General features: G+C 32.4%; 1 protein-coding gene across 1 annotated transcript; it reads left to right on the top strand.

Annotated features, from left to right (window-relative positions):
- The first annotated feature begins 5,377 nt into the window (after positions 1 to 5,377).
- LOC125046505 (abscisic acid and environmental stress-inducible protein-like) lies at positions 5,378 to 6,701 on the top strand. Its single transcript, XM_047644285.1, has 3 exons — positions 5,378 to 5,547; positions 6,290 to 6,509; positions 6,547 to 6,701. The coding sequence occupies exons 1-3, from the start codon at positions 5,383 to 5,385 to the stop codon at positions 6,699 to 6,701; spliced, it is 540 nt and encodes a 179-aa protein (XP_047500241.1). The 5' UTR covers positions 5,378 to 5,382.
- Positions 6,702 to 13,807: the final 7,106 nt, after the last annotated feature.

Here is a 13,807-nt window from a genome sequence, read left to right as displayed (position 1 = left end):
ACAACCAGATAGATAGATAAATAAACAACCAGATAGATAGATAAATAAACAACCAGATAGATAGATAAATAAACAACCAGATAGATAGATAAATAAACAACCAGATAGATAGATAAATAAACAACCAGATAGATAGATAAATAAACAACCAGATAGATAGATAAATAAACAACCAGATAGATAGATAAATAAACAACCAGATAGATAGATAAATAAACAACCAGATAGATAGATAAATAAACAACCAGATAGATAGATAAATAAACAACCAGATAGATAGATAAATAAACAACCAGATAGATAGATAAATAAACAACCAGATAGATAGATAAATAAACAACCAGATAGATAGATAAATAAACAACCAGATAGATAGATAAATAAACAACCAGATAGATAGATAAATAAACAACCAGATAGATAGATAAATAAACAACCAGATAGATAGATAAATAAACAACCAGATAGATAGATAAATAAACAACCAGATAGATAGATAAATAAACAACCAGATAGATAGATAAATAAACAACCAGATAGATAGATAAATAAACAACCAGATAGATAGATAAATAAACAACCAGATAGATAGATAAATAAACAACCAGATAGATAGATAAATAAACAACCAGATAGATAGATAAATAAACAACCAGATAGATAGATAAATAAACAACCAGATAGATAGATAAATAAACAACCAGATAGATAGATAAATAAACAACCAGATAGATAGATAAATAAACAACCAGATAGATAGATAAATAAACAACCAGATAGATAGATAAATAAACAACCAGATAGATAGATAAATAAACAACCAGATAGATAGATAAATAAACAACCAGATAGATAGATAAATAAACAACCAGATAGATAGATAAATAAACAACCAGATAGATAGATAAATAAACAACCAGATAGATAGATAAATAAACAACCAGATAGATAGATAAATAAACAACCAGATAGATAGATAAATAAACAACCAGATAGATAGATAAATAAACAACCAGATAGATAGATAAATAAACAACCAGATAGATAGATAAATAAACAACCAGATAGATAGATAAATAAACAACCAGATAGATAGATAAATAGACAACCAGATGGATACATAGATACAGATACATATACATACACACAACCCAATATTTGCAAATCCGTATGTGGTCAAAGGCCATATGAGTTCACACTATACAAAGCATGAAAATGGCTTCGGAAATCAATCTTGAGAAAAAATCCGGAGCCGAAATCCTTGACGCAGTTCGTCGTCGCTCGCGACCTCGTTCTGGCAACTCTGTGTGTGTGTGCGTGTTCTATGTAAACATATATATGTGTATATATATATTATATATATATATATATTTATATATTGATGTGTATATATAATGTCATTGTCTCTATGACTTTATTGAGTTGTTGCTGTTGTTGTGGTTGTTATTATTATTATTTTTATAATTATCATCATTATCGTTATCATCCGCGTAACAAGTATAACGATAGTGATATTGATACTTGACAATAAAATTAATGGCAATGATCATAATAATGATTTTAATCATAATAATGATAATAACGATAATAATACCAATAATGGTCAAAATACTTATGGTAATAATAAGAATGGCAGTGCTAGAGATAATCTCAGTAATAATGAAAATGTTAATGATATATATTACTATATATATATTACTAATATTACTCGTCATTATTATATCGTCATTATTATTGTTTTTATCATTATAATCATCAGCATTAATAAGAGGTACAATAATAATGATGATAATAGTAAAGAAAAATAATAACTGTAACAGTTATGATAATGATGATGAGGATGATGAAGTTATTATTGTCATTATTATGATTATTATCATTATTATTGTTATTGATATTGATCATCTTTATTATCATTATCATGATTGCTGTCGTTATTAATCTTATTACCATTGTTGTTGTTTCTGTTATTATTGTTATTATATAATTATAGTGATATTGATGATGAAAACAGTGATAATAACAATGCTAATAATGATTATTATAACAATAATCATATAACGCATGTAACTGTTATTATCATCATCATCACTATTATTATTATTATAATCACTATCATTATCATTATTATTATTACTATTATCATTATCATTATCATTATTACCATTATTACTATTATCATTATTATTATCATTATCATCATCATTATTATTATTATAATAATTATTATTATTATTATCATTATCATTATTTCTATCACCCACATAATCGTTATCATCACCATCATTGTTATTACCATTAATATTATTATCCGATTCATTATTAGTATCATCATTACAATAGTTAACGCTGTTGTTGTTTCAAACGATAACAATAATAACGATAACGAAGATAGAACCCAACTAATCTCGAAACATGATTAACCAGTCTTATTGCAACAAACAGTGCCCTCTCTCCCAACACTCAATAAAACATCTTGCATGAAAGTGCAACTGCATATCATCCTAATCCATCATGGCGTGATTCGACAAATTCGTGATCAACACAGAAACTACATTGGTGATATGAACGTGAAAAGAGGGACAGATACAAGGCAAATACTGGTATTGTACAGTCAGAAAAATAAGTATCGTGTGTGTGTGTGTGTGTGTGTGTGTGTGTGTGTGTGTGTGTGTGTGTGTGTGTGTGTGTGTGCAAGCGTGCGGGCGTGTGGTATAGCGAGGAAAGGTAGTTGGCACATTAATCAGGTGCTACCAGAGAGCAACGTCCAGTCCCTCACCGAATACAATAATAATAAGTGTGGTGGCGTTGGTCTCTCTGTCTCTCTTCTGGCCGGGTCTGCTTGTCTGCATGTTGTTGGGGGTTTTTTTATCGATTTCTTTCGTTGTCTTTTTCTTTTTCTTTCATTTGTTTTCTTGTTTTCGTTCTCTCTCTCTCTCTCTCTCTCTCTCTCTCTCTCTCTCTCTCTCTCTCTCTCTCTCTCTCTCTCTCTCTCTCTCTCTCTCTCTCTCTCTCCCTCTCTCTCTCAATCTCTCAATCTCTCTCTCTCTCTCAATCTCTCAATCTCTCTCTCTCTCATCTTACTCTCGTTCTCTCTTTTTTTCTCATTCTTCATTTATCTATCCTCACTGTCTACAAACACCAAACACCAATTGAAAGACGTTATGCAAATGGCAATGCTGAAATGAACATACATTAACAAAGATATAAATTCATAACGGATTTGTAACCCCATTCTGTGAAAATTATAACCTATTATTTCTATCCAAAAATTATAAAGAGCAATTGCTTTTAATGACAAGCCTCAAACCACCTGTTCCCGTGTTACAGTTCGGGAAAACGCGTGTGTGTTTAACCTACGAAGTACTTAGCTTTTACGCCCGTCACACACTTCAAACCTGTCTGTGTTTACTTTCCTGATGCAATGCTGCTGCTGTCTCTCCGTGTTTTATATTTTCTTGAAAAGACTGAGGGAATTCCTCTCACTTTCTTAGCCTCGATATTTTTTTTTTGTTGTTGTTGTTGCTGTTTTTTTTCTTTTTATTGCTGTTTTCTTTTCCTTTTTTATTGGGAGGGGGGGTAATGTGGTGAGTCGCAGTTTTGGATTTTTTTTTCTTTTGGAGGGCGATGGGGAGAAGAAGGGAATGGAAGGGTGTTCCATCTATTATTTTTTTCTCTAGAATTTGTTTATCTATTTCATTTATCCGTTTATTTTGTAGCTCATGTAAAGGTGCCTGTTTTCATATTCTCTCATTTCCGAAGCCGTTTAAATTTGGTAAACTCTATGAAAAGTAGCAGTCCTTATCTGTTCACTAACCTATCTATAAATCAATGAGCCTAACTGCCTCCAAGGAAGAGATTAGCTAGTCATCTATACTCACTGTCGATCTATTTATAGCAGCATGTATCATATCCGCCTTTCCTTCCCACTCTTCGTGTCACTAGAGCAGAACGTGTATACATTTGCATCATTAAAGTCTAGTTAACTAAAGAGATTGAGAGGGTATATCACTTAGAACCAGAGAAGGAAATATTGTTTGTTTCTTGTTTGTTTGTTGAGGTATTTTATTAGATGCTGGTGGTTTGAGTCATGGTAGCCTCTTTAGCTATAGAGTAGAAGGGGAGTTTATTTTAGAACCAGAGTAAGAAATGTTTGATTATTGCCTGAAATAATTTATCCAATGTTGATGCCTTGATGTATTTGTCATTGAAATTTAAATGCTGTTATAATGCGTAATATGTGGATCACTATCCCAATTAATACAATTTGCAACTGGGTAGTTTTAACAATGATAATTACCGTAATAAGATATAGTTATTGTGCATAACAAATACTAATAATGATTTTCGTGAGTATCATGTAGTAACACTCTTTCTTTGTAATATAGCTTCCAAAAAAAAAGAAAAGAAGAAAACAATCTTTAGCACTGACTTTTTAAGAATCCATCTTATTGAAATAGAAGTAAAATACACCAAAAGGACGAACCATTTTTTTTTTTTTTTTACCAAATGCACTGCCATTTGGTGTTAACAAAAGCAAACTTCCCACACAACCTCCTTTGGGAAAACAGGCCCACACTCATAAAACGTCTATGGTCCTTATGTTAATGGGGGGGAAAGGAGCTTTGTTTTTGTATTAATATTTGATGTTTATTGCTTTGTTTCTGTTTGTTTGTTTGTTTGTTTTAGCCTAAAACTGTATTGGTGTTTTGCCGTTACCATGTTGTTTATCAGTTCGTGTCGTGTTGTTTTTATAGGAACTTACAAGTTTTTGTACTTTTTTTTTGTTTTGTTTTAGGGGGGGGAGAACTGTGGTGCAAATGAACGAAAAAATGCCTTTAAAAGTGGCCCTGTCATACATGATGCGTCAGACACAGCGTTAAATAGTTTTTTATATATATATTCTATGAATTAACAAAGAAATCGAAGCAAAGGAAACGTGAACGTTATCTTTGCAAAAAAAAAAATAACTATAATTATTATCATTATCATTATTATCATTATTATTATTATTATCATCATCATCATCTTCATCATCATCATCACATCACCATCATCATTATCATTGTTATTATTAATATCATTATCATTATTATTATTATTATCACTATTAGTATTATAATTATTATTGTTATCATTATCATTAATATCATTATCATTATCATTATAATTATTATTATCATCATCATTATTGATATTGTTATTAAATACCTAGCTACCACCAAAGCAAATGAAAAACCATACACCTACCCCTCCCCCCCTCTTCCCCCCTTCCCTCCCCAACCCAATCCGCAAAAAAAAAGACCATAAACCAATCAACCAACGAACCAACCAACCACTCAACCAATCCCTCTACCCCCTCTGCCTACAGCACTGAAGGCCATGAAGCTCCTCCTCCCTCCATTCACCTCTCAACTTCACCCCCTTCCTCTTCGGGAATTGCAACACGGGACCGAAGGCGAGGCCGGGTTGGTATATAACGGGCTAACGGGGAGACCTCCTTCAGTCTCGACGCTGGGGAGTGATTTCATGATGATATTCAAGGCGGTAGGTTTACGGTTTTCGTTTTGTGTGGTGGTTTATTTTCTGTTGGGTTTTTGCTTGTATGTTTGTTTGTTTGTAAGTGTGGTTATAATTTTGTATCTTTATTATTAGCATTGTATCATTGGTATTAGTATATGGATATATGTGTATATACATGCATACACATATATAATATATATGTGTGTGTGTGTGTGTGTGTCCAAGCGTCCTTGAAGAATATTTTGTGCTTACGGGAGTCAAAGACGGGAACTGTAAAGAAGTTACAGGGAGGGAAATTGAATATGCATATACATACATACATAAATACATACGTATATATGTATATATGTAAGTATATATATATAAATCTTAAAGCAGTATGTATATAATGTTCTCATCTATTGTTTAAGCTGGAAACACAGTGGCGTTTTGTATTGTACAATTACAGTCACACACATACACACGCACGCACGTGTGTATGTATATTTGTGTATGTTTCTGAGTGTGTGTGCGTACGTGTGTGTGCCTCCATGCATGTTTGTATGTGTGTTGTCTCATCTTTCAGATATATCACGTGTTTATCACATATGGCCATCAGAGCAGAGTGTTTTTCATTTATGTGTGCGTGTATGTTTAGATTATAATTAGTTAAGTAATCGTTCTATTCATAAATCATGCATTATATTTCCCCTCCCTGTGGGTGAACAGGTGGGGATAAAGGGGAAAAAAGACTAAGATAAAACTAACCTTGTACATTTTGTTGCAGCTGTTTGCACTTCTTGTCCTTGTGGCTCTAGTCGGAGCCAATCCACTGCCCGGTAAATTCCTGTTCCGTGGCTATGGCGGCTGCGGAAAATGTGGAGGAAAGGGCGGATTCGGCGGTGGCGGTTACGGCGGCGGAGGATTCGGACACGGCGGCGGAGGATACGGCGGTGGTGGATTCGGACACGGCGGTGGCGGTTATGGCGGCGGAGGATTCGGACACGGTGGTGGTGGTTATGGTGGTGGTGGAATCGGACACAGGCGGTGGTGGCTACGGTGGCGGAGGATTCGGACACGGCGGCGGAGGATACGGCGGCGGTGGATTCGGACACGGCGGTGGTGGCTACGGCGGCGGTGGATTCGGACACGGCGGCGGAGGATATGGCGGAGGCGGATACGGCGGTTATGGCCGCTGAAGATGAGTCAGTCAGGTGACACTGAATACATTTTTTTCTAAACAACAAATGTTTTTTTTTTTCATATCCTTTGGAATAGTACTTCAAACAGTGCAAAAGTGTACTCGGAATAATAACATGAAAAATAGGTTGGTAATGACTGATATAAAAACTGTTTAATACAACGACATGGCTTTTATATGGCTTTTCACGAAAGATATGAAACCCCAAGGACAATCATAAACATCTTGAATAATAAGATATAGATAATACAGACTGATGTTAAAGGTATTATCGTTTCTCTCCCTCTCTCTCTCTATCTATCTATCTATCCATCTTTCTTAGAAGAATGCATTATAATCATAAACAGACGTACGATATATACCCATATTACTTTATCTTCATTTGCGGCAGTTCCTGGAAAAATAGGTTCTTTACTAAAGCATTATTTGGTTGAGGACGAAAAAAATCACAACTTTAATCATTATACAATTATTAGAGACATCGTCACCAATACTATTAATAATGTAACTGATTATCTACAACTCGACAGCCAGCCTCTTTATTCAACATGCACAATTGTCAATAAACTTAGCAAAGTGTCCAAGTATAAAAACGTATTGACTTGTGCTCGCAAACTTTCCAAGACACTTCGGAACAGAACTTCAGTTGTATTCCTTAGTCATGTTAGCTTTGTAAATATGTGATTAGTGATTGTGTAGGAAAGTATGTCTTCCTAATTTGTCTGTGAGATTATTGTATTACGTATTCCTCTCTCTTTCTCTCTCTCTATCTATCTCTCCCTCTCTCTCTCCCTCTCTCTCTCTCTCTCCCCTCTCTCTCTATCTCTCTCCACATGGACTCTTATGTATATATATGTATGTATGTATATATGTTTGTGTGTATATATATATGTATGTATATGTGTGTGTGTGGGGGGGGGGGTTACAATGAACCTGCAAGATAACTGTGTGGATAAAATGGATACCAATAAAAATCTTCCGTTTGTCTTCGGGCGAGACACCAATTCCAGGACCCAAAACAGCATCCTGGTCAGGCTCGTGTTGTTCCTCCGCTTTAGCAGACACACACAGGAAGGAAGTCTACATTTGATTTTGTATTTGTCTTCTTTCACTTTTATTGCCAGAAAACAAAAAATGTCCTCACCGCTAATTACCTAAGCTGTTGACGCGGCAGGTAATCTTAAATTATCAGTCAATCTTTTATTGCCAACTAAACTTCACAGGGAAAGTAGGTCAGATCACTTGCCCATACCCATAAAATACCGATTGCAGAAGTAATGTACATGTAGCCTGTGGATATATAATGACTTGGAGGCCGTAGAAGGATTGTAAAGCCGGAAAACTCGTACTTTACTAGTAATGACAAGTTCATAGCTGCAGCTTATAACACACAGTTAAGCATTACTCAGAATATGGTCCTGTACAATGCTAGAGTTGGTGAATTACGTAACATTTGGTGGTATGTCTCAAATGATTAAATACTGTCAAGCTCTATCTTGTTACGATACACTCTACGTTATGCACATTCCACACAAACGATTACGATAATGTCCTACATAAATCATATGTTTCATCAACCGTTGAGTAAATTCAGAATCTGTATCTAATGCTGGAAGAAAGAAAAAAAATGCATTGCACGGAGAAAGTTCTCTGAGGATTTCCAAGATATGATGAACTACATATATTTACATTTCTATATCATTTTCCACGTCTTGCAATTGGTTTAATGGGAGTGCTAATTGAGTGGTTCCTAACCCTTTTCCATTCGCAACCGCTTTCTCAAACCTCCCGACACATCGCCTCCCCTAACACTAGGCCGCTTCCTTTTTTTAATGTTCCACTGCATATTTTTAGGCTTAGAGTGTAATAAACATTTAATTATAATCAAATATTCCGTGAAATTCTATCTTCATCTTATATTCCTCATATGAACACTGACAAACACTCAGTAAATTAGCCTGCACGCGTAAATTCGTTTACGCTGTACAGTACATTCATCACATATCTTGCCATCGGTCTATCCGTATATTGGCGTAGACATGATATTCAAATAAACAAGTTGATGTTAAAAAGCAAAGAAATTAGTCAGAGTTATAGACTCCTATGCCTTTAAAAGTCTCTTTGACCCTGACCCATTTTTGACCATAGGAGACTGGCCCTTTCCTAAGATCGTTAAATGGGGGTAAATTTTGGACACGACGGAATACACCCCGGGTTTCATAAGTACAATCACTTTTAACACGGAAAAAAATAAGTAAGAGGTTGTTGTAAATGGATCTTCAAATTACTCTCCTCTTTTTAGAAAAGGAATTCATAAAATATATATGCCATGTTAAATGGCATGGTTGATTTAAGCAGGTTTGTTTAAGTCATATAACAACCCTGCATTGTTTGACGAAGCTGCAAAAAATTTTAAAAAAAAAAAACCCAAAGGGGTTTTTTTTCCCGGGGGGGGGCCCAAAAAAAAAACCCCCCCAAGCCCCCGGGGGGGCCCCAAAAAAAAGGGTTGCCTTTTTTTTGTTTTTTTTTTTTTTTAAATTTCGGGGGAAAAAAAAAGGGTTTTTTTAAAAAAAAAATTTAAAAAAATTTAAATATTTTTTTAAAATTTTTTCCCCTTTTTTTAATTTTGTTTTTTTTTAAAAATTTTCCTTTAAAAATTTTTAAAAAAAATTTTTTTAAAAAAAAAATTTTTTTTTTTTTTTTAAAAAAATTTTTTAAAAAAAAATTTTTTTTTAAATTTTTTTTAAATTTTTTTTTTTTTTTTTTTTTTCCTTTTAAAAAAAATTTTTTTTAAAAGCGTAAATTTTTAAAAATTTAATTAAATAAATTTAAATTTTTTCCTTATATTTTTTTTTTTAAAAAAAAATTTTTAATAAAAAAAAAAAAAAAATTTTTTTTTCCAAAATTTTTAATTTCCCCTTTTTTTTTTTAAAAACCCCTTTTAAAAATTTAAAGGGTTTTTTTTTTTTTTTCCCCCTTTTTTTTTTAAAAAAACCTTTTGGGGGGGTTTTTAAAAAAAATTTTTTTTTTAAAAATTTTTTTTTTAAAAATTTTTTATAAAAAAAACCCCTTTTAAATTTTTTAAAAAAAAAAATTTTTTTTAAAAAAAATTTTTTTTTAAAACCCTTTTTTTTTCAAAATTATTTTTTTTTTGGGGAATTTTTATTACCTAAATTGTTTTTTTTTTAATTTGGGGTTTTTTTAAAAATTTTCCTTTTTAAAAAAAAAAAAAAAAAAAAAAAAAAAAACCCCCCCTTTTTTTAAAAAATTTTTTTGGTTTTTTTTTTTTGGGGAAAAATAAAAAATTTTTTTTTTTTTTTTAAAAAAATTTTTTTTTTAAATTTTTTTTCCCTTTTTTGGGTTTTTTTTGAAAAAAAAAAACAAAAAAAAAGGGGGAAAAAAGGAATTTTAAATTTTTTTTTTTCCGGCCCCCCCTTTTTTAAAATTTTTTTTTTAATAAAATTTTTTTTTTTTCCCTTTTTTTTAAAAAAACCTTTTTTTGGGGGGGAATTTAAAATTTTTTTTTTTAAAAAAAAAAAAAAAAAATTTTTTTTTTTTTAAAAAAAAAACCCCAAAATTTTTTAAAAATTTTTTTTTTTTTTAAAAAAAAAAAGGGCCCCCCGGCCAATCCCCCCCCCCCCCGGGCCCCCCCGGTCCCCCCCTTTCCCCCCCGGGGCCCCCCCAAAAAAACCGGTTTTTTTGGTTGGCCCCGCAAAAAAAGGGGGCCCCCCAATAATTACTGCAAAAAACCAAAGTTAATATAATTAATATTCCTTATAACCCAAAAAATGATTTGCGACTGTGATGTTTTGTTCTCGATTGCTAAAAAAATTTTATTGGAAAATAATATATAGGGAATAAACTAAATTGCATCCCTAAACGTTTGGCTGAACTTAAAAAGCATATTTTTGTTTCTAAAATTTTTTTTTTCGCCCTTTTAAAAAGAAAACGTGGACTCCCCCTTGCTGATCGATCATAAAAAAATGAAGAACATGAACAATAAAATGCAAATATTACTCTATAAGTCATGTATATTAGAAAAACTTATTTATGTGAAAAAGAGGAACTCCAACTTACGCTTTCAACAAATTTTTCAGTCAGTGTGAAAAGACAATGAAAGATTTCCCCTCGGTCTTTTATTTATCCGATGCTGAGCCCCATGCAGTCTGCTTTCCAGACAAGGACCCTGGAAAAGCGGTTCCCCCCCTTCTGTTCTTGGCCGACTTGATTCCCAAATTAGTTGACTGTTAAAAAGGTCAAAAAATAATTATTGACCCGTTTATTTTGTTTTATTTTTCATTCTTATTAATAGGTTTGTTTAATTTGATATTTTTCCGTTTTTCAGGCATTTTATGGGCATGGTAGAGTGGTTTTTCAATTTTAAATTTTGTTTTCGTAAAATGTTCACGATTTGATGATTTTCTTCATACGTCCCGGTCTTTATGGGACCCCCGTGAGTATGCACGCACACCAAAAGTTTCATTTTTTAAAATTTTCCATGTTTTATGTTTTTTTGTATATAGGTTAAAAAGGGAAACCCGGTGAAAGAAGGTGTGGAAATTTTATTTTTTAAAGCAAAAAGTTAAATGAAAGAAAAAAAGGCAAAAAATAATTTTTAAAAATAAGGGTTTGGTTCAAAAAAAAACCAAAACAGTGTTTGGGAAAAAAAATTAAAATTTTTTTAGGTCTTATTGATAAAATTACTTTACATTTCTATGGGGTGAAAATTGTTTTAGCGATATTATAGCTATTAGATTCTTTAAAATAATTTTTATTGTTGTTGCACTTATTTCTTGTTGATTTTAATTTTTAACATTTTTTATCATTTTATACCTTTGTCATTATCCCTTTACTTATTTTTCTTAATTACGATACCCTTTTTTGTGTTGTTTTGCCCTTTTTTGTTTTTTTTTTCCAGTGTTTAGGGGGATCAGGGGTTTTTTAGGCAAACCCATGCCCGTCTTAGAGTTCGCGAGTTCGAGTCTCTCTGGGCCGGAGATTTTAGGGAAACCCCCCCACAAACCCCCGGGACACGGGAAAAAGGAGAATCTTGGGGGCTATGCATCAATTTGAAGTGAGTCCCCCTTATATTCCCTTTAAAATTTATATGATGATAAATATAAAGCAAATTATAACCAAAGCAAAGTCATCGCTATTAGCTTTATTCTACTTCAGTTTCAAGTCTGGATTTATTCATGAGTTTTTCAGAAGAAAAAGAAGGTTTCGCCATATAAATGTCAGTAAATTTTTTTTTTAAATTCAAATGTAAAAAAAATTTTTCTGTGCCTAATCATTTGTTTTAAAGGAATGGTAGATGATGGTGTGTACCGCATAGAAATTATTTTTTTTTATTTAAGTCCGTTTATAAACAAAACAAAAAAATTATATTAATTTTTAGGGTAAATAGGGGAACGATTATGTGGGGTGCGTTTTTATGTTAAGGAAAATTTGTAGTTTTGCTTTACATAAACATTTACACAGAACTTTTATTTGTATAAACCCCGCAGTATCGATAAATGAAGTTTGTTTATTGAATTTAGAAATAGATAAATACAAATGTATATACAATATTTTTTTAATAAAAAAAACACATTAGTCCACATGTAAACGGATAACTTATAAATGTAAATACATTTCTTTATGTATGTGTGTGTGCTAGGCACCTATGTCTCTACACAAAATCTAAAGGAAATTACGTTAAAAATATCAGATAATTTTTTGACATAATTTAAAAAGATTCGCTCTAAATTATTTTTGCTGAAACATCCAGAACTGAACATCAGGTCAACTCTGATACATATGACCATTCCACGCGTTTCCCCCTTTTCACAACAAAAACATTCCAGCTAACTATTTCTGGTTAAAAGTCCATTTGTTCAGTGTTTTTGTATTCAAGAAGGACCTTGTAAATATCTCGGGAATCTGCTCAGTCAGTTTTCATGGAACAAAAATTTCGACTGTGAATAAAATTGAAAAGGTGTTTTTTTTGCTGATTTTATTTCATTCCATGTCATTTTACAAATCAAGGTTTATAGTTATCGCTCTACTTCAGCGACCATACCCGCCGTGTCCGAATCCACCATGTCCAAATCCTCCAAATCCGCCGTGTCCGAAGCCTCCGAACCCACCGTGTCCGAAACCTCCGTGTCCCCCAAAACCAGGTTCGGGCACAGGATTGGCTCCCGCGAATGCCAAAAGAAGGGCAGCGCAAACCCGCACAATTACCTGCAAAAAAAGGAATTGTTTAATTTTTTGATTCCGTTATAAAATTTTTTGTTTTGGGTTTAAAAGGGATTTTATGAAAAAGGAATGGGGGAAATTTTTGTTTTTTCCCCAAATTAAAAAGAATAAACGTTCAAAATTTTTCCCAAGAAAATTTAAAAAAAATTTTTCTTTTAAAATTTTTAAATAAAATTGTAACATCAATTTCCTGAAAAAACAGCGAACTTACTGTCTTGATCATGGTTTCAGTCAGTGTGAGAAGACAAGTGCCGACACCAAACCCCCCAAGGGCCTTTATATCCCCCAGTCGAGCTCTCCGGGCAAGACCGGGTCCGGGGGAAGGAAGGGAAAGGGGGTTGACCTATATTATATTATATTATATTATATTATATTATATTATATTATATTATATTATATTATATTATATTATATATATACACATATATGTGTATATACACAATTACATATGGTAATTTTGTCAATATTTTAATTATTGTTCTATGATTCCTGCAATTACAATACTAATATGCACCGTCGCTGTTGATTTTTTATTTTCTCTCTTTTTATTATTTCATTATTTTCCTAGTGTTGGCTTGTCGTGGCTCTTACCACTGGAAGTACTATTCTTGTTGTAATTACTTATATACTTTACTATTTTATATCAGTACGCTTTACCATATAAACCGCCGTGTCTATATTTCGTATTATCAGTGTTAAATATAAACAAATATATACATACATAAATATATATATACTACTGATATGTTACCATTTCAGCTTTACTTCATATAATATTCGGCCATTATGCAGCAGGATTATTCTTAGTATCGTATACATGTTTACCACTGACTTAGGTTTGAAGGATTTATTCAAGAATGTTAT

This window comes from Penaeus chinensis, chromosome 39, assembly GCF_019202785.1.
Source record: "Penaeus chinensis breed Huanghai No. 1 chromosome 39, ASM1920278v2, whole genome shotgun sequence".
Lineage (NCBI taxonomy): Eukaryota > Metazoa > Arthropoda > Malacostraca > Decapoda > Penaeidae > Penaeus > Penaeus chinensis.
Note: the sequence above shows the minus strand (reverse complement) of the source record. Positions and strands in the feature narration are given on the sequence as shown.

What these genes read in the sequence shown, in the direction of transcription:
- LOC125046505 (XM_047644285.1), top strand. Translation starts at nt 5,383, where the DNA reads ATGAAGCTCCTCCTCCCTCCATTCACCTCTCAACTTCACCCCCTTCCT. An exon ending in TCATGATGATATTCAAGGCG is followed by an intron (nt 5,548 to 6,289) that starts GTAGGTTTACGG and finishes ATTTTGTTGCAG; the next exon opens with CTGTTTGCACTTCTTGTCCT. An exon ending in CGGCGGAGGATTCGGACACG is followed by an intron (nt 6,510 to 6,546) that starts GTGGTGGTGGTT and finishes AATCGGACACAG; the next exon opens with GCGGTGGTGGCTACGGTGGC.